Source organism: Pollicipes pollicipes, unplaced genomic scaffold, assembly GCF_011947565.3.
Source record: "Pollicipes pollicipes isolate AB1234 unplaced genomic scaffold, Ppol_2.1 Scaffold_4295;HRSCAF=5057_pilon_pilon_pilon, whole genome shotgun sequence".
Taxonomy (NCBI): domain Eukaryota; kingdom Metazoa; phylum Arthropoda; class Thecostraca; order Pollicipedomorpha; family Pollicipedidae; genus Pollicipes; species Pollicipes pollicipes.
In genome coordinates, this window is record NW_023596461.1 from 29,212,995 (window position 1) to 29,238,857 (window position 25,863).

General features: G+C 52.8%; 2 protein-coding genes and 1 long non-coding RNA gene across 3 annotated transcripts; 2 read left to right on the forward strand and 1 right to left on the reverse strand.

The window, feature by feature from the left end:
- LOC119097064 (cyclin-dependent kinase 5 activator 1) lies at positions 1 to 8,594 on the forward strand. Its single transcript, XM_037220096.1, has 3 exons — positions 1 to 790; positions 5,737 to 5,883; positions 7,375 to 8,594. Exons 1-3 carry the CDS (start codon positions 245 to 247, stop codon positions 7,540 to 7,542), a joined length of 861 nt encoding a protein of 286 aa, XP_037075991.1. The 5' UTR covers positions 1 to 244; the 3' UTR covers positions 7,543 to 8,594.
- A 2,321-nt stretch (positions 8,595 to 10,915) lies between these two features.
- Positions 10,916 to 14,132, reverse strand: LOC119096975 (uncharacterized). The gene is made up of 3 exons (XR_005094110.1): positions 13,932 to 14,132; positions 12,441 to 12,600; positions 10,916 to 11,707 (listed from the first exon to the last, which is right to left on the reverse strand). It is a non-coding gene; the product is annotated as an uncharacterized LOC119096975 (long non-coding RNA).
- A 566-nt stretch (positions 14,133 to 14,698) lies between these two features.
- LOC119097409 (uncharacterized) lies at positions 14,699 to 16,492 on the forward strand. The gene is made up of 2 exons (XM_037220451.1): positions 14,699 to 14,991; positions 15,490 to 16,492. Exons 1-2 carry the CDS (start codon positions 14,699 to 14,701, stop codon positions 16,490 to 16,492), a joined length of 1,296 nt encoding a protein of 431 aa, XP_037076346.1.
- The last annotated feature ends 9,371 nt before the right edge of the window (positions 16,493 to 25,863 follow it).

Consider the following 25,863-nt stretch of genomic DNA (forward strand, 5'->3'; position numbering starts at 1 on the left):
GCGCGGGGACCGCCGGTGCGCCGGTGCTGCGTTGGTCCGACGTCGCGGTGCGCGCCGTCTGGAGGGCGCGCATGAGCCTCGGTATCCGCTGGCAGGCAGCTGGTTCTCTCCGCCCGTGCTAGACGGCTGAAATCCGTGAAGGTCCGCCTGGCACTGCGATGGGCACCGTGCTGTCCTTCAGCCCCCACGAGAAGCGCGCGCGCCCGGCCCCTGCCCGACGTTGGGGCCGGCCGCCTTCGACACCATGTACCACCTGCCGCGCCGCGAGCGCCTCGTCACCAACGAGAACGCCAGCGTGCTACTGGACCCGCCACCGGCCGACAAGGGGCTCAAGAAGCACTCCAATTTCATCCAGGCGCTCAGCTGGAAGCGCTTCTCCGCCTCCAATAAGAAGAAGCTCGATTCGAACCAGGGCCGCGTCAAGAGTATCTTGACACTGCGCCCACCGCTCGACGCCGTCCACCCACTCGTCGACAACAACCGCAACATCCAGAAAGGGTCGTGCTGCTATGGCGCGCGGCGGCCGTCAGTGGGGGGCCTGGACGTGGTGCGGTTGGGCGGCGGCGGCGCTCTGCGGGCCGAGCGCCTGCCGCGGGCCGTGCTGACGCAGGCGGCCGGCGCCGTCAGCCCTGGCAGGCGCACCGTCATCCAGGCGTCGACGTCCGAGCTGCTGCGCTGTCTGGGGCTCTTCCTGCAGCGGCGCTGCGCCCACCTGACCGACTTCCAGGCGGGCGATGCGATCATGTGGCTGCGCACGGTCGACCGCAGCCTGCTGCTGCAGGGCTGGCAGGTGAGCACAGGCTGGAGCTGGGGCTGGCAGGTGAGCAGAGGCTGGAGCTGGGGCTGGCAGGTGAGCACAGGCTGGAGCTGGGGCTCCGGTCGTTCTGCCGGCGGGCGAACAGGGGCGCGCTCAGGCACGTGTCTCAAGGCGTTCCGATCACCAGCCTTCAGGGCGGCCCTGTTCGGCGGGCAGTTGATGATAACAACAAAGGGGCACGGGGGAGGCTGAGTGACCGCGATTTCCGTAACATCACAAAGTGTATTCCCCAGTTTGGGGTTCCCCGGCCCTGTTGGGTGCGATCGTCTGTAAGCATACCGCTGACTTCAGCAGTGCGCCACATGGACGGCAAACCAAGAGCACACCACAGTGGGAATACAAGATAGCAGAACTATCGGGTAAAGCCGACTCTGTTGGATGACCTGAGTTGGTATCGGGTGTTCTTCGTCTTCTTAAACCCAATTACCATTGCGTGAGAGAGATGGTCATTCGCGCCGCGCAGAGGCACCGTCACGCTTTTACATGGGCGCAGCCAGTCATGGTAAGGGGTAGGGCACAAGGTTGACAAAGAGCCTCTGAATCACTGGATATGCCCCCTCTTGATTGCGAGGGTGCACGATGTGTGCTTTAAGTACGTTTTACGCACAATTTATCTTTGTTTTTCCTTCTTTAAATTGAACAATGCAGAAGCCACCGGAAGGGCCCCTACTTATCGCAGGAGGCCCTCATGGGCTCACTGCCCCGACCAATGTAAATCGCAGGCACTGGCCTTGTCCCTGCTTGGGAAAGCCAGGAACCCCAAGGACCAAGACGAACCGGGGGTTGACTGGTACTGGTGATGCCTGACCGACATAAAGGCTCTTTCGACTCACGGGGTCCCGGATCGGCGCAAAGAACCCTCTGACTGGCCTTTGACAGCCCGGCCCTTTAGGCCGGGGCTCCTTCAAATAACCTCTATTCAGCCCTTTGCACCCTCACACAGGGACCTAAAAGGCGGTGGAGAGGGGGCACGTGATCTATGTACCCGCTCCTGTCTGCGCCAGCGCGTCTCTGACCTTGACCCAGTTGCCACGCCAATATGCGGTGCCGATGCCGTCCGACACGTGCAGACGAATCATGTTTACGCTGGCAGCTCAGCTAATGCACAGAATCTGTCGAAGCTGGCTAGCAGGCTGATTGCTGGTTACGCTGGCACCTCAGGTAATGCGCAGGGTCTGTCGAAGCTGGCCAGCAGGCTGATTGCTGGTTACGATGGCACCTCAGGTAATGCGCAGGGTCTGTCGAAGCTGGCCAGCAGGCTGATTGCTGGTTACACTGGCACCTCAGCTAATGCATAGAATCTGTCGAAGCTGGCTAGCAGGCTGATTGCTGGTTACGCGCAGCCATATCATGACGTGTGGCGCGCTCACGAGCTGGTTGTTTATATGAAGGCTTGCTTTGCGTGATGATGATGATGGGGCATGATGCCATGATGTTATGTCGATAATGGTTCGCTATGTCAATAGTGTGGGTAGCTTGGGATCTTGTGGGCCTGGGGGGACTGGCTAAAATTTCAACGACAAAAAAACACTGGCGCAAGGTAGGCGAACGGTACTCAACACATACGATCCACCAGTGCCTACGTAATGTTTGATGATGCATTTAGGAGTCTTGATGGGGCTCAGGCGGTGTTTGTCTCCATGAAAAGCATATGACATCCCGTTGAACCTGGCCTGTTGAAACGCCCTAAGTCATCTGAAATGTTTCGTCTCCATGCCGTTCCAGTACAAAATTTGGTATCACATTCCTTCAAATGCTGCAAAGTGCAAAGCACCGTTTTGTATCTTTTCGCACGCAAAGATCTATGGAGCTAAACTTCGCCTTCTGAGTTTTGTTTTACCTCTGGAGCAAACAACCCTGTCCGTAAGCTTAGGGAAAAAAAAAACTTCTGAATGGCGCACATTAGACGGTCGTGATCAGCCTCGCAAGTTTTTCACGGAGGGTTGTTGTGACATCCTGCAGAGGAAGGCATAGCCCTACACATAAGAACGAAAAAGGCCTTCCTAAAAGGAAATGAATTACAGAACCAGAATGTTCATTAAGGAGACGTGAGAATCAATGTGTGGCATGCATACTACCCCGCATACAGCAGTCAAACGGCGAATGAAAAGCGGGGCGACGCGCGGTGCATGACTGTGTCTGCGACAATAGGCTGTCGGCGATACACCTGTCCGGTCACACAATGGAAAACAAAAAACATCAGATCACTGTCGACGTGTCCGGCGCGATGATTTGGCAGCGCTGACGTCATACTGGGCGCACGACGCAAGTAGCTTTCAAAACTGCTTCTATAAAATTTGCCACCGAAACTAGCCGAATCGCTGCGTTAGCAAGCTTCAAGTCTGGCTCGCTTACGTCGGTTTCCGCAGAAGATTTCCTGGGCGCTCAACAGCTACTGGTACAGACTCAGACAAGACCGCATAACACAGCAGAAATGGCCGTCTCGCATCGGGACAACCTCGACACGCACGCGCCATTTACACATGTGTGGTCAGATTAAATGGAATGACTCCCGCAATATACAGCGACTTTTATCACGAGGGATTTCAACTTGCAGCAATATATTTTTCGGGCTGGGCTTAACTTCGGACTAAACGTAGGACTAAGCATTGGAATACTTCGTCGGCACATTGATGCTTACTGTATACTCCTAATGGGCACGAACATTCACATGGTTATTATCATTCCTGACTGCTTCTTATGGACCTTGTTTCGAAACAGGTAGTTTTCAAAGGAGTTTGTTCTGAAACATCCATACGTCATGCGGGTTTGCGAAAAATGCAAAAAATGCCGAATTCATTACAATAAAGTAATGCATTATCAATCAATCAAGTAATGCGAAATCATTACAATCAAGTAATTTGTGCATTACATAAATCAAAAATGAATACGGTATAAGGCCAAGCATGCGCCATAATACTAATAATATTAACAACAGAGTTATTATTTTAATGTCAGTGGTAAATAAAATGATTTTTAAATGCTTTTCTCTTGGATTACACCGATTATGGCATCTTACACAATTTTGTACGATACCTGGAGGTTCGAAAATGAAGTCTCATAAAATTCAAATGAGCGCTAAATGCGGTTCAGACGTAAATGCGCGAGTGGTAGCATTTGATACCTCACAAAGCGGCTTGTGCCTCGTTTGATGTAATAATGCCACTTCTAAAATGCGACTGACATTCCCTCAAGAAGACGAGAGGCAGAGCAGGTTGCCTACGTTGCCGGTCGCCAAAAACCTCCGATGCAACGTTCGATGATGTCAACATTCGATAATTTTAGAAGACGACAGGCCGGCCGTAAGTTACCTGACAGCTCGGCCACCTGATTTTCAGAACCATCCAACAAACTGGACTTGCTCTGCATGCCACTCCCATTTCGTATCTTCCGTAATTTAGCATAGGGGAGAGTTGGGAGATTGTATCAGTTTTTGCTCCGAACTCCCTCCTGCTTCAACTACTGAGGAAGGGTCTAAAAGTCTTATTTCTCCAGACAGCTGTAACTAAGTAGGTGAAACTTTTAGAGAGCACGCTTCCGTTTTTTTTTTTTTTTTGGTGAATGAGTTCTGAATAAACACCAAATGAGACAGCCAGCCCCAACCCGGAATAAGTTGGATCACATCGTGGGGAAGTTGTGCTTACGCTTTTTTCATCGAGCGATTTGCATCGCAGGCAAGCTGAATGCCTTACGAGATGTAAACCCCATGCCCTCGTCTGTGGTTCGTAATTTGTCATGATTGTTACATGACAAGTCTGTTGTCCCTTTATTCAGCCCCTATTCAGCCCCTTTATTAAGTGTTTCTTTTACAACTGCCACATCGGATGTGGTTGTTCGAGGGGGAATGATGGAGCTACATAGGTGATGTAAATGTTCAGTCCTTAACCACTCAAACGCACACATACACCTATCGCGACAGTTTTCAACATCCTGCAAAAAAGAATTGGCGCGCTAGCCCCAAGACAAGTGCACGTATACGAACGGAAGCGCACTGAAAGGTAGAGGGATCTGCTGCAAGTCAGCTGAGTGGCGCACACGGGCTGAATATAACTTTCACCACTCTCATTGTTGGTGGCTCCACAACAAGGATCAGTTGCATAGATTTACCATACATCACCCTGATATCACTTGGACGTGCTACAACTCATCCCACTTGTCCCCACGCCATGTATACCCGTACTGACAGAAAATTGTCTTCATGGGGGTTTTGTCACCCGCAACATTGCAATATTACAATGATGCAAAATTCGATTACTTAATGGACACGCCTGATATTTTAAACCGAGAGTGGCATGCCTTCATTTCTCCCCAAACTTAATCGTGCAAACTTTTCAAACGCAATACATGCTACGAAAACAGTCGAAGTAGATTATTAGCGTCAGCCCGTTTGAATGCAACTAGGCATAAAGCTCGCTTTTCAGGTAAGAGTTACATGCCCCAGATGAAGGCTAATGTCACAGGTGTTGACAGGTGTAGCGAAGCATTTTTCAATTCCCAGTAAGTATCCAGATAAAAAGAGCACCTCAACCATTGATAAATGAAAAAGTAAGCATCAAAAACACGAGCAAAAGCGGTATTAAACCACTTTCAGTCGCCCTGTAAAGGCGTCCCTGGAATGCCACGTCTGCCGCCTAGCCATCGATGCCTCTGAGCGATGGCACCTGATGCTTTGTCAGGGAAAGCAGCGCAAGCCCCGGGTTCGGCTGGCGAGCGGACTAGCAGGAGGTGCGCGTCCGCGTAGTGTCTTCAATCCAGAGCGTCAAAATAGTCTTCAAAAGTTTAATTCTGCGGGCATCAAAAGGGACTTCACCCAGTCCGGCACGCACCGCGAATACACAGTGTGATCACGCCACAGAAATGAGCATCACCAATGATTCCCCCTCGCAATCGCTTCTCATCACGACGAATTCTCTTTGCAGGACATCTCCTTCGTGAACCCTGCAAACGTGGTGTTCGTCTACCTACTGGTGCGGGAGGTGGTGACGTCAGAAGTGACGTCAGAGCAGGAACTGCAGGCCGTCGTGCTGACCAGTCTCTATCTCTCCTACTCCTATATGGGGAACGAGGTGAGGCTTTCAAATGTATGCGCTGTACAGCGTTTAATGGGAGCATTGCAATGGCATCGCTGAATTGGGTACTCGGTCGCATTTGTTGAGAAATTGGCGAGCTCAACAATGCACTGCTTGGTGGGCTGGTGACACATATTGTCGCCATTGAGAGACGGCAGCATTGCACGAAACTATTTCGGTCAAAATTACGAAACACATCTTCAGGATCATCCTTCACAGGCGTCTTTCACCGACAATGAGCTTTCTGACGTGGGCTCTCTTACAGTAGAAAAAAGGTCTGAGTGTAATATAAATGCCTCTCAGAAAGCAACACAAATGCATGCCTTCAATTCTTTTGAGGAAACACGCAGTAAAAGCTGGATGAGTTTCATCTGGTACCAAACGTTATGAATGGAAACACTAACGTGCTTCATCCCACAACTCATGTATCCCCAATCATCGTCATTTTCCACCAACCATCCACGTGCATTTTACACTATCAGCCCGGAGGGCATGCTCAACACACAACTGCTTACTGAAATACGCATTTTTCACTACGAATATACGAGCATACCTACCAACCTGAAGACCCACGTGACCAGCGACGGACCCTGCGCTTTACCGAACTCCCGCGCGACTGGGTCTCTCCAGACTTAGACTCACCGAGTCCGTACTTGGTCATCGGGGGTGTCCTGTGGATTGCCTCGCACACGGCACTGTTGGTGCGCATGCCCAAGGTTGCGTGTTTGTTTTTCACACGACGCACGACGCCAGTAGCTTTCAAAACTGCTTCTATAAAATTTGCCACCGAAACTAGCCGAATCGCTGTGTTAGCAAGCTTCAAGCCTGACTCGCTTACGTCGGTTTCCGCAGAAGATTTATCGGAATTGCTGCTCCCTGATTCAGTAAAGCACTGGTCTGTTCGAGCAGTGCTTAGATCACGGTCCCGCGAACTCAGCTGCTAGTTGGGATTAGATCCCACTCGGTGCTGTGGGTATAGCGCCACTCACCCAGTACCGAGGTCGGCGCTAGATGTAGAACACACCGATGTGGCGCCCCCAAATCGATACACAGACGTCATATGGCACGTAGTCTGCCGTTAGATGCCCGCCAGATGCGAATGCTGCGCGCCGACGCTGGCTGCCTGGGATCGCTTGGTAAGATCCGATCCGTGCTCGAACGATGGCCAGACTCGACTGGTACCATCTGTGTCATGCACGGTTCATTGTTTCGTGCTCGGTTCAGTGCCCCGGTGTCAACAATGATGTGGAGCTGTCACCAAGTGCTGGTGATTGAAAGCGAAATATTTCTTTGACCCTGTGAAATTAGTCAGAATAGCAGTTTTCCATTTAGTCCATTACAACATTCGTGATGCGCTTTTCGTGCATTGTCTGTCCTTGTGCAGGTACCTAGTGTGACCGTATACCTCGTACATAGGTCTGAATGCGCCACCTGCTGGGACCATTGTCCGGAATGATCGCTCACCGCTACCTCACTTCGACCCGCCAGATCTCGTACCCGCTGAAGCCGTTCCTGGTTGAGTCCAACCGCGACCGCTTCTGGGACCGCTGCGTCGACATGATCGGCCTCCTCAGCGCCGATATGCTGAAAATCAACTCCGACCCGAGGTTTTTCACCGACGTGTTCACCGAACTGAAGGCCGTCTGCGCCGAGTGAAGGTGACGTCACTGCGCCGACGCCAGACGTCGCTGGTGTACCGTCCGGATGGCGTAGATAGCTCTAGTTGACCAATCGGTGGTGCAAACCAAGCCGGTGTGGGGTGGCCATAGGAATAACTGTTTCGCCGGGCAAGCTGCAATTCATACCCTCTGTGTGCGACAACCCTGTGATCTCATGCGACAAACGTGTCGTGGTGTCTTCTCAGCTGTGAGAAAACACACCTTTGAAAGCCCTGTACTGCCGTGCGTTGTTACGGGCTGCTACCATGACAGCTCGGGCATGGGCAGGTTCTTGTACGGCGTGCTAGATCTCTCGTAGCGTCTAATCATGCAAAATTCTATCTGTACTTCTAGAAAGTTCCATGGGTAGTTTTTCATATCGATCCCGTAATGTGCTTGTTGGCCTGCGGAAGAACCAAGAGCACGGTCGGCACATCTATTGACTAAGCGGCCAAGCGTCGACTATGAGCTCGACATGTTTCCATGTGAGGTCAATGTCGGCCATTTCAGCGCTTGTTTGTTCTGTCTTCGGTGCCGTCGTGAAAATGTATTGCATTCGCTGAGTTGAAATGGTAGTGTTACGGAATCTTTGGCTGGCCATGAGTACCAAGGATGTATCAAGATGTAGGATGAACCATCCATAACCCTAGGGACGTGGTTTTGACACATATTTGCAATGTCACTCAAGTTTCCGCTTCTGCTCATTATTTCTGGCGTAAACTTAACAAACATGCGCAAGAAAATACACAGCGGATCTCTACGATGCTCCGGTGCATAGTGGGACTAATGTCGGGATCATTTTTCATAGCGTGTTAGGTTTCGTGTGTGAATGTTTCTATGGATCGTAGAACGAGAGCGACAGCGGTCATCACGCCACGAGCGAGGTCGTTTTGACTTGAGTGCGTTGCCATTGACTCCGAACGTGTGTCTCATCATCAGCTTCGCGAATGTTGTGTTGTGCGTGGCACCCGAGCGCGACTTCCACAACTCCCCATGCTGTCTTCCCGGACACGTCACCATAGTGAACGTGAACGTGGGCTGCTCTTTAGCTGGGGGGGGGGGGGGGGGGGGGGGCGGGAGGGGCGTCATCCAGCCCACGGCCCGCAACGGAACCCCTCGCTCGCGGTGCAATAGCTGGTTGTTATGATGATCACAGCGATGTTGTTGTTCACAAGTGGTGCGAGTGCGGCACATTCGTGAGCGGGCACGTGCCGGGCGCCTCTGCAAATGCTCGTGACTGTGCTTCATGCCAAAATTTTCACAGAAGTATTGTTTGGTTCCTTACACGATTGTTCGAATGATTACTGTGATGTCCAGCTTCTCACATGTCGTTATGTTCGAAAAGTAAGTTAAATATTTGTTCCCTGAAACATGTTGGTTTCCGATCATTTTCTGTTTTGTTCTACGCCAGAATATCCTAAATACGTCGCCCCTGTGAGCACAGCTTGAGTTATGATCAGACACCGCAACTGTATTTGATCAGTTACGGTCCGACATCGCAGCTGTGTTTGATCAGTAGCGGTCCGACACCGCAGCTGTGTTCGATCAGTAACGGTCCGACACCGCAGCTGTGTTTGATCAGTTACGGTTCGGCACCGGAGCTGTGTTTGATCAGTAACGGTCCGACACCGCAGCTGTGTTTGATCAGTAACGGTCCGACACCGCAGCTGTGTTTGATCAGTCACGGTCCGACACCGCAGCTGTGTTTGATCAGTAACGGTCCGACACCGCAGCTGTGTTTGATCAGTAACGGTCCGACACCGCAGCTGTGTTTGATCAGTAACGGTCCGACACCGCAGCTGTGTTTGATCAGAAACGGTCCGACACCGCAGCTGTGTTTGATCAGTCACGGTCCGACACCGCAGCCGTGTTTGATCAGTAACGGTCCGACACCGCAGCTGTGTTTGATCAGTTACGGTTCGGCACCGCAGCTGTGTTTGATCAGTCATGGTTCGGCACCGCAGCTGTGTTTGATCGATGCTTCTCCGCACCAGCGGAGCGGAGAGCGCACCAAAGCGGTGCTCACCGCCGTCAGAAGCACGCCTGTTCTTGAGGTTGACTAACAATGGCTGCTGTGGCCTGTCAAACCGCATTCGACAATAGTGCCAATTCTGAATATAGGAACCCTAATATAGGACTGTGTGAATCGCACGCAAGTTTTGGGACGGCATTGTGACACTGAGAGAAACGTTCCCACGTCTCCTTGCTGGGACACTTTAGGAAAATCGGCGCAGCCCAACTGCATTGCCAGGTTCTGTACCGCTACCTCATTATGCGGCTCATTATGCGTGCTGCAGCGATACGTGACTGCAATGTGACTAACATTTATGACCCAAAATAGCATACAATCCTCGGCGACATTCCACGCACAATACATGCTTACTCTAGGCAAAGCAAGCCCAAAACGTTCACCACCAAGTCAGAGCCAATTCACCATTCATAGATGATCGCGCTCGATAGGGCCTGTGAAAACCCATTCACAGTAATGGCAAACAAATATAATTGTTTTCCGGACCGCCGCCAGATTGCGTCCCCTCAGACGTACGGCAGCGACAAATGCAGTGCATACCGTCACATGACACAGGCCCCATGAGCCGTCAAAGCATGAATGGTACCTGATGCAACGAACAGACAGCGCACGTGTCGAGTTATGGATCGAAAGAGCAGTAGGCGTGAGAATCGAAACCTCACATTCAAACACGCACGCTGCAGGTCGCGTTCCCCATGCCGTTCGAAGCCTGAGTCGCGAGCCGCGAGCTTTGCATGCCCACGGGGCGTGCGGACGCGAGCGGATACGGAAGCCAGTATAATTGCTAACTCAGCGCAGCAACAGCGTCCCCGGCGGACACACATCCTCAAAGTGTCAGCCACGGTGCTGCGCAGTTTAAGCCGCGCCGCCTCACTTCCTGGTGCCGCGGTTGAGCCACAATGGACTGGCCTATTTTGTAACCAGCTACTATACTTCATCTGTCGTAACCCGGATTGGACAAATACATATATGCATATATATATATATATATATATATATATATATATATATGCATATATACATAGAATATGCATATATATATATATATATATATATGTATATATATGTATATATATGCACATATACATAGAATGTGCATATATATATATGTATATATATATATATATATATATATATATATATATATCCGCCATAGAGCACTCATACTTCGAGTGTTGACATGCATGGCGCAGCTCATTCAGAGGCTGACTGTGAGGAACGGAGTATTCATTTCCGTTGCATTGCTCACATATGCGCATCTCGAGAAGAAAGATGTATTAATACACATGTATTAGTGGTCATGCAAGCTATGAAAACATTCTTATCTTGTGACTGGAACAAAATCAGGCAAGCGAAAGCGTTAAGCAATGCGCCATGAATTGACAAACGACAAGTTGAGTGGCTGCCCATGGTCACGTTATCGACCAAGCGGTTACGGCGTAATGGAATCCACAGTTATCAAACCCAAGAAGTCCTCTGAATAAGTACTCAAAACACCGCCCTATCCCGCATGGGTCGGGCGATGTGCACCGGACAGAACAGCCTAGAGCTCGCTTCTCCTCACTCGGTTTCTTCCAGCACATCCGGTATCTTCCTGCGGATCAGCCTCTGCTTCTGTTCCGAGCGGAGCCTCAACTCGGAGCCCAGGTACATGCAGAAGTTGTAGACTCTGCCCGGGCTGTCCAGGCGGCTGGTGGCCGGCTCCCGCAGCTGGCTCGGGGAGGAGCATTCCTCATCTTGCAGGCCGTTATGCAGACCAGCTTGTGGAACGATCCACGGAGGGGCTTTCGCCGGCGACATCGCCGACACCTGCAGGGGAGCCTGCGTCCCGCTCCGCGTCCCTTGCTGACGAGCCTGGTCTGCATTCACTGTGTGCCCGGTGCCGATGACGAAGGGAACTGAGGCAGGCAGGGGAGCCTGCGTCCCGCTCCGCGTCCCTTACTGACGAGCCTGGTCTGCATTCACTGTATGCCCGGTGCCGATGACGAAGGGCATTTGATCCTTTATCGACGGCGGTTCAATCGTCAGGTTGTATTCAGTTGTCGGTTCATGTGATTCAAACGATGACCCGTCACTCACAAGCCTGAACCATCCCGGGATCGAGGCTGAACTGGTCGAAGAAGGAGAACTTGTTCTGAAAAAGCGTGTATCGGTCAAAATGTAAGTCTTGGATATACACTTCATCGTGACCCAAAACAACCGTGGTACGTTAATGTAAACCGTTGTTTACAAAGAGCTTAAAAAGACTACCGTCCTGGTGTGCATCATCACCGTCCGTCCTGGTATATACAGTAGCGAGCAACAACAATGGGCTTCATGCCTGTGGCCGCACTGTCCGTCAGGATGAAGGATCTGTAACCACCTGCTCCGGCAGTTACTCATACAAAGAGCCGCTCAGCTGAACGGCTGAAAATGCAAGAGTTGCACAGCTGAACGGCTGAGCATGCAAGAGCTCTACAGCTGAACAGCTGAACAGCTGCACAGCTGCACAGCTGAGTATGTAAAAGCTGCACAGCTGAGCGGCTGAGCATGCAAGAGCTGCACGGTTGAACAGCTGAGGATGTAAGAGCTGAACAACTGAGCGGCTGGTCATATAATAGCTGAACAGTTGCACAACTGAGCATATAAGAGCTGCACAGCTGGGCATATCAGAGCTGCATAACTGAACATGTAAGCCAGCGAACCATCGTATCATGGCATGTTGCAATTTCCGATACAGAGACTTGAAATCCGTTATGATACCCGAGTCTGAGAAATTACAATGGGTTCTACCGTCTAGCTTCCCGAGCGAGAAGATTACGCACTGTGCAGAAACTTGTGGTTAAAGCTAATGCTTTCAAGACAAGTAATTTCTTGTTTGTACTCACTCGCCGCGTTGCAGGACTGGACTCAAGAAGGTCAGCCGATTGGCATACGGGCCGAGGCTTCCGGTGTGTTCACCGAACGTCGACGCCATTCGCAGACATCTCCGACAGCGCGAAAGATAATACTCGTGAATCTGGCGCCATCGAGACTTCACAACCGGCACTAGAAATGAAACGACGCGTGCCACGGGCCGGTAACTAGGCGTGGACGGAGCATGGTGGCAAACATCTGTGAAACGGTCACCTGGATCAGGGGCAGTGCAGCAGAGGGGAGGGGGAGCGGGAAAGGAGCAGCATCAGCTCTTGCCTGCCGGCAGGGACCAAAAGCATGCTTTGTCCCCCTCCCCCTCAATTTTTTGGGGGCCCCTTTTCCCAAACTAAAGGTATCGTAACTACCCGTATATTATGAAAATTAAGATCAAGATGGTCAACATTACTGCGCCAGACAGACAAAAATGTGGGTCAGCAGACCCTATTTGGCATTAAGAGGTCCGTTATCTGGATAATGAGACCACCTTTAAGAATGCGGTAGCCCATGTTCTAGATCAGAAGGCCCCGTTTTGTGTAAGTGGAGCCCCTTTGCTGGCTCGGGAGGCCCCGCCATTAACGAGGTGGCCGTGTTCTGGGCTAGGAGGCACCATCTGTATTCAGGAGGTCCCATTTCTGGAACAGGAGGCCTCGTCACGCATCAGATAACCGCGGTTTAGAAACATAATACCCTGTTTTGCGATTATGAAGCCCTTGGCTAGATTTTGAGAGCCCCTTCGTAAACCAAAGGCCTCCTGGTCTGGGTTAAGAGCCCCTCTAGGCATCGGAAGGCCCTGTTTTAGGTTACCGAGGTACTATGCTGAATAATTAGACAACCCCCATTCCGCTTTTGTATGTATCAACATTTTTTAATTGGGTAGGATTTTTGATAACAGTCTGATACAGGGGTGCATGCCCTCGGTGCCCTTTCCTGTCGAATACGACACTGCCCAAGAACTTTCCTCCGCCCTGTTATAAGGCCCCATTTTGTCCAGGAGGCCCCTTGAAAATCCTGCCCCCCCCCCCACGCCTCCTCATACTAAAAGCCTGTGGCGTCGCCCCTGTAATGTTCTGAAGGGAAACTGCTGCCACCAGTCAGGTTGTCCACGTGGCGGCGCTGGTGCTGCCCCCCCCCCCCCCCCCCGCCTGATTTGAGGCAATACAGCTCTAAGCCCGGATCCGCCGTGTGTGGACGCTCCGCCAAGCCGTGTACCGACAGAGCACGGACCGAGAACATAACATGGCGCGGTCCGTCTGTGACTTGTGTACAGTAACGTGTCGGTCTGTAACGTGTGGACTGCGGTGATCGGCGTTGGTAAGCGTCAGTGAGTGGACAGATACGACGTGCTTGTGATAGTGATTGTGCTGTTACGGCATCCGGCGACAGGATGAGCAGCGTCTCCAGCAACGGGGGCGGGGAGCAGAAGCCGTCGGAAATGCGGCTCCTGATCGACCTGTTCAACCGACCTGTTCAGATGGAGGCATCGCAGCAGCGGGAGGAGCGCCTCATCCAGCTTCTGGAGTGGATGGGCCCATCGTCAGCGCAGCATTCAACAGGCGACGACCGCGCGACTGGTGGCGATGGCGGCGTGCCCGCTCAGCGTGCGCCTCTGCTGCCCGCCTCGGGGCAGGATCTGTCCAGCCCGACAGGTCATCAGAGAGGTGACGGCGACCCGACGCTGCGTGCGCCGCTGCCACCCAGCTTAGCGGGTTCCCAGAGAGGTCACGGCGGGCCGATCACTCCGGGGCAGGATCCGCTCACCCCGGCCGGTCACACGAGTGGCGAAGGCGGCGTGACCCACTCCGGCCCGGCGCTGCGTACGCCTCTGCCGCCCGGCCCGGCCGGTCGGCCGAGCGGTGACAGCGGCGTAGCCGGTCCGGGCCCGGTGCTGCGAGGACCCCAGCCGCCCGCCCCAGGGCACGTGCGGTGCGTGCCGGCCGGCTATGACCCGGTGGGCGGTGACCGGGACGACCGTGAGCCCGACCGGGCGAGGTCACGGTCGCGGCTCCCTGCAGCGGCGACACCGGCCCCGCGGCTCACTGCGTCTGCTTCGTTGAAGGAGTTTGAGGCGTGGAGAAACAAGTTTGACGGCTACCGTCTACTCGTGGGCCAGGACGACCTACCCCAAGCGGAGCAGAGGGCTGCTTTGCTCGCGCTGCTGGGTGACGACTGGGTCAGGGTTGTCCGATTCGGGCTGCCTCAGTCGACGGGCGCGACGATCGGCGAGATCGTCATGGACATGCAGCATCATCTACGTCGCCAGCGCAACATCATCATCGATCGTCGTGACTTCAACACGCGCGTGCAGCAGCAGGGCGAGACATTCGACGAGTTTCTCTGCACGCTGAGGGAGACAGCGTCATTCCGCGACTTCTGCACATTTTGCACCGATGACCGGCCCCGAGACCGGCTGGTGGCCGGCGTTCAAGATGAAGACGCCAGGCGCCGGATGCTGGAGATGCCGGAGCTGACGCTGCAGTCGGCAGCCCACATCTGCCGTGTGTCTGAGAACGCCAGCAGCAGCACGTCAGCCATCCGGCAGCCGGTGACGTCATCGATGGCCAAGCTATCTAGATACCAGCGGGATAAGCGATCGTCGTCAGCGGTGAAGTCTGGAGAGAAGTGCGCTCGCTGCGGCACAGCGGCTCACCGGGATGAGCAGAGGTGTCCGGCGGCTGGGCGCCCACGCTTTCACTGCCAGGAGCAGGGACACTTCGTGGCTGTTTGCCGGCGCCAGCATGCTGAACCACAGAGGCGCCGCAGGAGCAACAGTCGGCGCCGTCAGGACCGCCGAAGCGGTTCACGAGTCCAGTCGCCCGTCCAGGTCGTGCAGCAGGTGACGACAGCGTCGGCCCAGGGCGTCAGACGGGTTCCCGACGTCCGTGTACGAGGCGTCTCGGTGCGCTGTTCGCCACGGGTCGAGCTGCAGCTTCATCGACCGGACGGAGGAGGAACGGCAACGACCTACTGGACGCTCGACACCGGAGCTGAGACGTCGGCTGTGTCACTGCGGTATGCCGAGAGGTTCGGCATCAGGCAGAGCAATCTGACACCACCGACAACCAGGCTGCTCAGCGCGGACAGCAGGGAGGTGCAGTGTTTCGGCACCTGCAGCCTCACACTCCGGCTCGGGCGAGTTCAACACACCGTGGAGGCGGCGGTCGTGAAGATGCTGAATGGCCCGTTGCCCTCGTGGCACGACAACATCAAGCTCGGCATTCTTCCCGAGAACTACCCTCAGCAGATAAAGGCGATGACGATGACTGCAGCTGCTGGAGATGCTGTTGGAGATGCTGCTGGAGTTGCTGCTGAAGAGGATGTCGACCGGGGGGAAGCCGATGACGACCATATATCTTCAGCACGAGATAACCGATGTGTGAAGACAACGACGCAGAAGATGCCGCCACGGTGGAATCCCAAGACGGTGGGAGCGGCATCTCGCGGAGTACCGCCGCTCCACGAGAGACAGGAGCACTTCAGTCAAATGAAGGCCGCCTTCCCGCGGGTGTTTGATGCTTCAGGTCCCCTGCGGGAGATGGCTGGCGGAAAAATGAAGATCGAGCTCACGGAAGATGCCGTCCCGTTCGCGACCCACGCCCCTCGCGCCATCCCGTTCTGTTGGCGTGATGGGGTACGGGAGCAGCTTGACGACATGATACGGAAGGAAGTCATCGAGCCAGTGGATCATCCGACGCTCTGGTGCCATCCTCTGGTGCCAGTGCCCAAGACGTCAGAGAGCGGAGCGGTGTCTGGATGTCGCCTGACTGTCGACTTCACCAGGCTGAACAAGTTTGTAAAGAGACCCGTGCATCCCTTGAGAAGCACGCACGACGCGGTGGCATCCATCGGCACAGAGGCCAGATTCTTCACCAAGCTCGACGCAAAGGCCGGCTATCATCAGATCCCCATCAGAGAGGAGGACAAGGACCTCACCACCTTCATAGGGCCGTGGGGACGGTTCCGGTTCCGGAGGGCGGTCATGGGACTGGTCTCCTCTGGTGACGTCTACGACCAGAGAGGCGACTAAGCCCTGGGAGACGTGCCACGGACTTGCAAGGTCATCGATGACGTCATCGCATGGGACTCCGACTACAACGACCATCTTCGGCACGTCTGGAACATCCCAACCCGCTGTGAAGACAACGGAATCACTCTCAACCCGAAGAAGTGTGTCTTCGCGGCGGAATCAGTCGACTTCTGTGGCTTCACAGTCGAAACCAGTGGCTACGCGCCGGACAGTAAGAAGACGGCGGCGGTCTCCAATTTCCCACAGCCGGAGTGTCTGACGGATCTCAGGTCCTTCCTCGGCCTGGTCCATCAGATGGGAGCGTTCTCTCCAGACGTAGCGCGCGCCGCAGAGCCGCTGCGTCAGCTCCTCCGTCCAAGGAACGCATGGCTGTGGATGGAAGAGCACACCAAGGCCTTCAACGAGGTCAAGACGGTGCTGGTAAAGCCGCCGGTTCTGGGTTTCTTCGACCCGAATAGGAGGACGGTCCTTGAGACAGACGCAGCACGTCTGAAGGGCCTCGGTTTTTGTCTCAAGCAGCAAGATGAAGCAGGAAACTGGCGCCTGATCCAGTGTGGATCACGCTTCCTGACAGACACAGAGACGAGGTACGCCGTGATGGAAGTCGAGATGTTGGCCATCGTCTGGGCCATGAAGAAGTGCGCCATCCACCTGCAAGGATTGCAGAAGTTTGAAGTCGCTACCGATCACCGGCCACTCATCCCCATTCTGAACGGGAAGAGTCCACAGGATATTACCAATCCTTGTCTCCAACGCCTGCGGGAGCGCCTGGCGCCCTACAACTTCGTGGCAGTATGGAGGCAGGGGAAGCTGCACGCCATTCCTGACGCCCCATCGAGGCACCCGGTCGAGAAGCCCACTGGAGATGACGAGACTACCGGAAAGGAGATCTCCTGCCAGCTCTCCAGCATGGTGATCCATGCTGTGACCAGCACCGACGGAGATGGGACAGCTGCATCACCGTTCGAGGGCACGGCGCTGTCGGCGGTGCAAGTGGCTTCAGAGCGCGATCCTGAGATTTTGGCCTTCAAAGAAGCCGTGCTGTCTGGCTTCCCCGACCACAAGTCCGAAGCAGACCCGCAAGTTTGACCATACTGGAACATGCGAGATCGGCTGGCGGTAGACGGTGACCTGGTCGTCTGCGGACAGCGGATCGTCGTCCCCAGCAGCCTGCGACGGGACGTTCTGCTGAAGCTGCATGCCAGCCATCAGGGGGAAGAAAGAACAAGAAGAAGAGCGAGACAGGTGGTCTACTGGCCAGGTATCGACCACGACATCTCCAACGCAGTGAAAGCCTGTCAAGAGTGTCGGCTTCATCTCTCGAAGCAACGGAACGAGCCGATCATCCAGATGTGTCTGCCAACAAGAGTCTTCGAAGTCGTCTCGGTGGATTTCTTTGCATATGGTGGTCGTACGTACCTGGTGTACGCCGACAGGCTGTCGGGATGGCCCCGGGTCTCTCACATGGGCCGGACAGCATCAGCACATCAGCTGACAACCAGTCTCCGGCAGGTATTCGCGTCGACTGGAGTGCCCCGTGTGCTCCTGAGCGACGGAGGACCCCAGTTCGCGGCCAAGAAGACCAGAGGCTTCCTGGCCAAGTCGGGTGTCAAGCACCAGCTGTCCTCGCCGCATTACCCTCAGGCGAATGGGCACGCGGAAGCAGCAGTGAAAGCCGTCAAGAGGCTCCTCAAGAAGGTGACTGCCAGCGGTGACCTCGATACAGACGCATTCGCGGAGGGGCTGCTGGAACTTCGAAACTCTCCGAGAGCGGACGGACGATCGGCAGCTCAAGTGCTCCTCAGCCATCCGCTGAGGTCGATGGTCCCAGCTCACCACAGCTCCTTCGCCAAGTGCTGGCAAGTGTGCTGATGTGTGCGACCAGCGCGCGGCGGAACGGCGTCGCAGAGAGGCTGACTACTATGACGCTTCAGCACGTTCACATCGTCCTCTGCAGCTGGGTCAACACGTGCTGCTCCAAGACCCCTGCACCGGCCTCTGGGACAGCACCGGTGTCATCAGCGGAGTCAGCCAGCAGCGCCGCAGCTTCCTGGTCCGCGCACCATCTGGACGCGTATACTGGCGGAACAGGCGCTTCCTGCGTCCGTTACGCCCGCTGATCTCGGAGGGCATCAAATCGCCAGCGGCTACACCAGCGTGTGAACCAACGAGTTCTGCCGCTTTGGCAGTGGCGTACCCGATGTCTGATGCGCCAGCGTCCCTGGATGTGGAGCGGGCGCCGCCTGAAGCTGCAACAGAGCAGCCTGGAGCGCCGCAGACGTCACCTGAAACAACTCGGACGTCATCTGAGGCGGCCCTATCGCTGCCTGAGACTACAGCATCATCACCTGGAGCGGAGTAGACGTCACTTGTAGCTGTGCAGGCGTCACCAGGACCTGCAGCGAACAGCGAGGCTCACTCACACTTGGCACGCCCATCACAGCAGACCGCAACCGCACCGTTGCGTCGAGGAGAGCGCAACAGGCGGAGGCCAGAGGGGCTGCAAGTGCGGTGGGGTACACGTATGTACCAAGAGTGATCGTTGTACTGTAGGTGATGTTATTGGATGCGTTATTTTCCGGCCCCGGGGAGGGGAGATGTGATGCAATGGTGCGTATCGTTTTCTTTTGTGAAGTGCGTTGTTTTGTTTTGTGTTTTTTGGCAGCATTGCATCCTATAATCCCAGAGGGGAGGTGTAATGTTCTGAAGGGAAACTGCTGCCACCAGTCAGGTTGTCCACGTGGCAGCGCTAGTGCTGCCTCCCACCTGATTTGAGGCAATACAGCTCTCAGCCCGGATCCGCCGTGTGTGGACGCTCCGCCGAGCCGTGTACCGACAGAGCACGGACCGAAAACACAACAGCCCCTGGCCTGAACGGAAATACGTCGATATCGGATGGAGCCCAGAATGCCTCACTCAGCACTGGGAACAGTGATGGATCTGTGCAATGAACAGCCCGGATCACACATGATTCATTAGCTCAGCATTGACACAGATCAACATACAACGTACATATCTAACCTTAGGAGTCTATCTGGATTGTCTTGACAACCCGTTGGCAGCCTGAGGCCAAAACCTGTCGTGCCTTTGACTTTGTGTCAAGCGTCTACAAAAAAATCGTTGGCATACATTTCACGATCTTACCCCTATGACAATATCCTATACATTCACAGATGCAACACATAACCAATAACCGTGCGATGGCTCATGTAAAAATTTCACTTGCGGTCACAGCAGTATGCGATCTGGAAATGATCGCCAGCATGCGTAAAAATACATTGGACGGGGAGATTTCCACTGTCCAGTACCCATATCCCTACGCGATAGCCTGCAGGGTTCAGCAACCTTCGTCCAGTCTTTGTGTTTTTCTCTTTTGCTTTTCCAGTACTTCGGGGATCGTTTATCCCAAAGGCTTGGCAACTGACGAACAGTTGCAATGATGACTTCGTCGAATAGGATCTCTGGGATCAGACGATATATGCTGTAAACTGCAGGTGGTAGAATAGCATTCTCCATTCCCATGAAGGGTTTCGTGCACACGCTATTTTTTATTGCATGCTGTTGACATTCATGACATTTACGCAGATTCATGGTAGTCAAAACAAGCAGACGCAGCGCAATTCTTTCAACTCTGATGATAGCAATGTACCAAGACTCCATCGCAATGCGTCCGAAGTTCAACAGCAGAACCTGACCTGATACCACTTAGGTACTACCTAGTGCTTATTGAAACTTGAACCAAGTACTGCGCACTTCTTCCATGTTGCGGCCGACAAGCCAGTTATGAACCTTGTTACCGAGACATGAGCAATCCAATTATCAAGAAAATGAGCGAGCGGCTAAACGTCAGACTCGGCGTTTTTAAAATGAGATGCTATGGTAGTAACGACGGTACACCTCCATGACGCTCGAGGGCACCAAGGCTCTAGAACAGAGGACAAACACCGATGCGCATGCCAGCAGTTTTCTCCCCGACCTCGTTTTTCGCAGCAGCCTCACGTGTAGTCCGAGACACCAATGATGGGATCTTCCGTTCAGGGGATTCTGGTGCATTTTGATTGGAGCAGTGAACAACGAATGAAGATAGTGAACTAGCCGGCATTGCAATGCCAAGGTTAGCCAAGGGAAATGGGCGGAAAACAACCCACAAAAAGACAGGTCACGCAATGTTTTGGTAATTTTTTCACACATTTTCTTTTTAAGGCGCTGGCGAGTACCTAAGGTGGCATGGGGGCACTTTTTCTTATTATGGGGAATGCAGCGCAGGACAGAAAAAGGGAATTAAACTGCCAAGAGTACCCGTGGAAAGGTGAGTGACAGTGATTTTTGTGGTGTGTGGGTGCGTTCCCCAGTAAATCAATAGCGTTAGAGCAATCCCGTAAGTTGTTCAGTGCATTTGCGGGGAACATTTTGCACATAGATAGAACGGTAGTAAAAGCCTTATTCCTCAGAAAGAAACCAGGAGGCTGGAGATGTAAATGGGCCATCGGATATAGAAGGATATAGAAGCTATAGATGGATCGGCAGACCTTTTCCACACAGCAATGAGTGAACACCCAAAATGAAAAGGGAAGAAATTGAGTGAGATGGGAATGGGAAGACGCGCGCTGAGTGTATCTGGGGTAGATGATAATAATATCAGAGCGGGATCCACACTTCCAAACACCACTTTATAGGTAGTGTGTGGTGGTCGGCGGTAAGCCACAGTTATGTGTGGTGTGCTGTAAGAAAAGGCAAAGAGAAGAAAGGGTTAGTTAAATCACCTTCCCGCCAGCCCACATATCCAACGCTTCGTCAGCAAACAAGACGTCCCGTATCCCAGCCGAAAATCGTGCTAACGACAGATCAAACGAGCCTATGTCGCGCAGGTGGAGCATGGGAAAGAGCGGGAAGAGCACAATTTGCCAAACATCCCCCAAAACGATGTTTGATAGCTTAAAACCATAGCCAGGGGTCTCCGATTACGTGAAATCCCCACTCGACTAGCCTCATTGACGTAGACACGTGGGATTTGCAACAAGTTTTAAATACTCATCCAGAATATTACACCGATGAACCTAACAGACTCATTTGGCTTATCAACCATCATACAGGTGGGTTCACTTGCGTCACGTCCAATTAGCATCAAAGTGATGTATTGCAAACATATGCGCCATGGATGACTTTCTTGAGTTTCTCGGCTGATGCAGAGCAGTTTCATTTACCTTTCAGCGTACTTCTGGCCGCAATTGAGCACGTGTCTTGGCTCAGCTCCAATAACCTTTCGGCGAGACCGGGGTAGATTCAGGATTACATCAAAAGCGGGGGAAGGGGCACGCAACATTATGGGGCCCCTACAGTTTAAGCCCTCCAAAAATATTCTGGTATTTCGGCCGTTGAATTTTTAGATTAAGAGTACATAACGCAACGCATACAAATAATGCATACATGCATATATAGATATATATATATATATATATATATATATATATATATATATATAATAAGCAAATACAGGCACCCATCTTGCTGTGCGCAGTCCCTTAACGCTAGACATGTTACGTATGCGCATACGAGGAGTTCATTCATTTTCTCCAGATCATGTTTAGTCCTGTAATATTAAGGCCAAGTTTTTTTCGGAAAAGCGAGCAGAACATATTTGAGTTGGCTGCTAAATACCCTCAAAACCAAGCACAGACGCTAGCTTACGTACGGCTAGCCGGCTGGGCGATGTTATCAGCTGATGACCAACGTACAATTTTCCCGTTTTTATCTGGGAGTAAATATGCCAACATTCAAAATATGCTAAGAACGTGATGCATAAGTATGCTAAGTGTCACACATCCATAAGTCAAGGACAATGACGTTTGCCGCGTCGGCGGTACGTAGCATTACGTTCAACAATTGCGCGTAAAATTTATCGGCGTATATCCGACTGCTACGCTAGGAATGGGGCACCAAGGCCAATGGGGACGGAAACTGAGCGATCATGGATGCCGCGGGGGGCCGACAAAGAGGCTGCCGTCAACAAGTGCAGGGTCCTCAGAGCAGGCGAAAATAATCCAAGATCAACGTGGTGTGCCCCTAAACGATCGGTAGTACCCCGGCAGCTGACATATAAGACCCCGGCCAGAGCACAGAACCGTCTGAGCAAAGAGCAATTACCAAAGACCATGAATGAACACACTTATGCGATCAAAAGTGTTCGAGGAGGTTAACAGAAGGAGCCCAGAAAGGAGTAAAGAGTACTCCGCAAATGAAATGAAGGGGAAAGAGTCCTCAATCAAAGCAGAGGGCCTCTAAGCAAATGAATGTAGCCTGGCATCTGGGCCCCGGAAAAAGCGTATAGAGTCTTTAGGGCGAATGGAAAGAATCCCTGGAGGACAACCTGCCCGATCAAGAGCGCCAAGGCGGATACTGTTCCAGCAGCAGCCCTGGGCCCTACGCTAAAATGCAAAATGATCAAGCAACGTAGAAGGCCCATCAACGATCAGATCAACCCGGCAAGTGGACATATAACGCGCGGGCAGAAGCCTAAGACCTCTGGACGGTGTAATGAGCTCCAAAATTGCCCCCAATGAACAACTTCTCAACCAGCGGAAAATTTATTTTGTCTTCTTATGAACTCTGCTTTCGCTTGCGGTGTTAGAAAAATGCGTTCGCTAGGCCGGCTATGGCATATTCGGAGCCTATGAGTACCCTCGGCATGGTTCATAGGGGCATGGCCCCGTGCCCCCCCCCCCTCCCCACCCCCTCTGCATCCGCCAACGGCCCAAGCATCTTGATAGATGGGGCCCGCCAAGAACACAGGGACATCCATTCAAATAAGAAGTGCCCAAGACACAGCATGGAGGACCCCGAATGATCGAGCAGCAGCAGCACGTTAACAGATGGGGAGGAGCAGCAGGTATGTTATCATATTCCATTGCCTAGTTCACAGTTTCGTATTTTATAGCATATTTGTACCATTTTCTGCTATATATATATCTACATATATGTATATATATATATATATATATATATATATATATATATATATATATATATATATATACTGCAATGTGTTGTGATGTGCTGTTGTAATGTGCTGTGAGCGAGCGATGTGACGACCCGAAGCTAGCGAACGTTAAAACCAGCCGAAAACTGAAAAGCCCCCACGTGGATGGTTGTCGAGCATAATACAAATACAAACACAAATACCCTGCGTCTATCACCGAAACCTAGTTTCGAAGATCGACGTCAAAGAAAATGGTAATGATGCCCAACGGCAACATCGTCCGCCGAGGCAGAGTGAGGAAACGCATCGCAGCAAGCTGCAGTTCCTATTGATTTGGATAAAAATCCAATCCCATTATGTTGAGAGGAGTGTGATTCCTCCAATCCGGAAGAGACATTTTCAGCGTATTTAGGGCTAGGGTTCCCGCTCAGCCCCCCTAGCTTAGATTACGAAACAACACCCCTGTCGTGGAGGCTTAACGACCATGACACGTGACGAATTCCGCACCAGATTTCTCCATCGTCAGGTCTGGGACTCAGGGCCCATTTCCCAAGCAGGGATGAGGCCAGGACCAAAGATTTACATCAGTCGGGGCCTCTGACACAACGAAAGGGCTCTTTTGCCGATCTGGGAACCACAGTGCATAGCAAGGGTTTTGTACGCCGATGAGCCAACAATCGGCCTGGGGCAGTGTTCAGGGTGGCCCAGGGACCCGAAGACCCCTCAGTGATCGACCATCAAGCGCCTGATTGAACAAGGAACATCGGGCCAACGACGTGCAGCTAGTTTCTGAGCTGTTGGAATGCATGGCTCTTGGTGAATCACTCTCTGCATTATCATATTCATATGTCATCATTATTACTATCACATTAAATTGGAAGGGACGTCATTTCTCACCATCATGGAAATTGTGGAAGCCACCAAATAGTTGTATTTTATTTCAGTTTTGAAATCAGTGTCGCAAAACAGAGTGGCCAAAATCTGGGCAGAAAGCAGGATTTGAGGATGGGTTACGTCAACTTTGCTGGCTCAGCCCTCCCCCCCCCCCCCCCCTCCTCCTTCCCAACTAAGTTTGGAAAGTGACATCCCTCCGTTTTATCCTTGTTCCGGAGCACAGTGTGAAACAAATAACATATGAAACGTTTGAGTACGCGTGCCCACAGTCTAAAAGGCAAGAACACCGATGGCCGGCGTTGCAGCTTCCAGACCGACAGGCGTTGGCGGGCCAACACCGGGCGGTGGCCACCTGACGCGCCAGAAAAGCCGTCGTGGAATAATGCCCTGAAAGTCTTTCAAAATGAGCGCGCAATGCTCATATACTAGACTTGGGCGTAAATACCACACGTAAAGTTTGAGAATGTCCTCTGAGCAAATAAAAACGCCGGCAACAACAAAAGAGAGATTTTACGTTTACTTGTCTAATTCCACCACCAAATCCGGCTTCGGTTCGCAGTGCTGTGAATGCTAATCCCTTTCTTTTATAATCATATAATCTGCGCAGGTGAAACATTATGGTCGTTTAATTTGCCGTAGATTCGAGCTCAGTCGGGCTAATGTCGCTTTGCCATCGGTGGCAAAATAGCTCAGAACAGTGCCTCCCGAAAATGCCGTTATTTTACAGTGCGTGTTTGATAAAGGGAGCGAGAACGCTTAGGCACGTGCCCTCGCCCTCCAAGAGGAGGGCGAGGGCACGTGCCTAAGACTTTTGGGGAAAGGGTGATAACCATTTTCTGAAATGATGCGTGGAGGGGTGTTTGTGTTTTGTTTTCCGTTAACTGAAATGCACATATTTCATCGGTAAAAATTTGGCATGTCAAGAACCGTCACGTAAACGGGATGCAATGCCAAACATATTGTGGTCATGATCAGTAACGCAGATAGAGGGGGGGGGGGGGCAGGGGGCATGTTTCCCCCTTAGGTTCCGCGGGGCTTTCGGGCCTCTTGGGGTTTACGATCAAGGAACGGATTTGAGGGCTCAAAGGGCCCGATAGGCCGGCCGGAGATCGTATTCGGAAGCCCCAGATGGCAGGTCCAACACTCCAATGTGCCCGCCAGAGGGCTCTACGCGCTGATTAGCCACCCCCCCCCCCCCCTCCCTGAGTCAATGAGGGTCCATATGCCAACCTATATGAAAGCCGGGGCCGACTATCACCACTTTTCAAGGGCCGTGATCTGTCAGGGGCCCACGACGCTTAACAGGAGGTACTGTGTTCGCAACGGGCCCCAAGCCGATTAAGGGCACTGTTCGATGATGCCCGAAGGGAGGCCCGGGCGGCCCACGGGAACCGACGATTAAGGGTCCGGTTGGAGGGAATAAGGGCCTGAAGGGCTGGCTGTAGATCACATAAAGAACCACAGCCCGCAGTGTCGTGACCTGAAATGTCGGTCAGATAGC

Bases quoted from the DNA above. Each gene is read 5' to 3' on its own strand.
- LOC119097064 (XM_037220096.1), top strand. From the start codon at position 245: ATGTACCACCTGCCGCGCCGCGAGCGCCTCGTCACCAACGAGAACGCC. The intron at 791-5,736 runs GTGAGCACAGGC...TTCTCTTTGCAG, and splicing joins TGCTGCTGCAGGGCTGGCAG to GACATCTCCTTCGTGAACCC. The intron at 5,884-7,374 runs GTGAGGCTTTCA...TCGACCCGCCAG, and splicing joins ACTCCTATATGGGGAACGAG to ATCTCGTACCCGCTGAAGCC.
- LOC119097409 (XM_037220451.1), top strand. From the start codon at position 14,699: ATGGACATGCAGCATCATCTACGTCGCCAGCGCAACATCATCATCGAT. The intron at 14,992-15,489 runs GTCAGCCATCCG...GTATGCCGAGAG, and splicing joins GAGAACGCCAGCAGCAGCAC to GTTCGGCATCAGGCAGAGCA.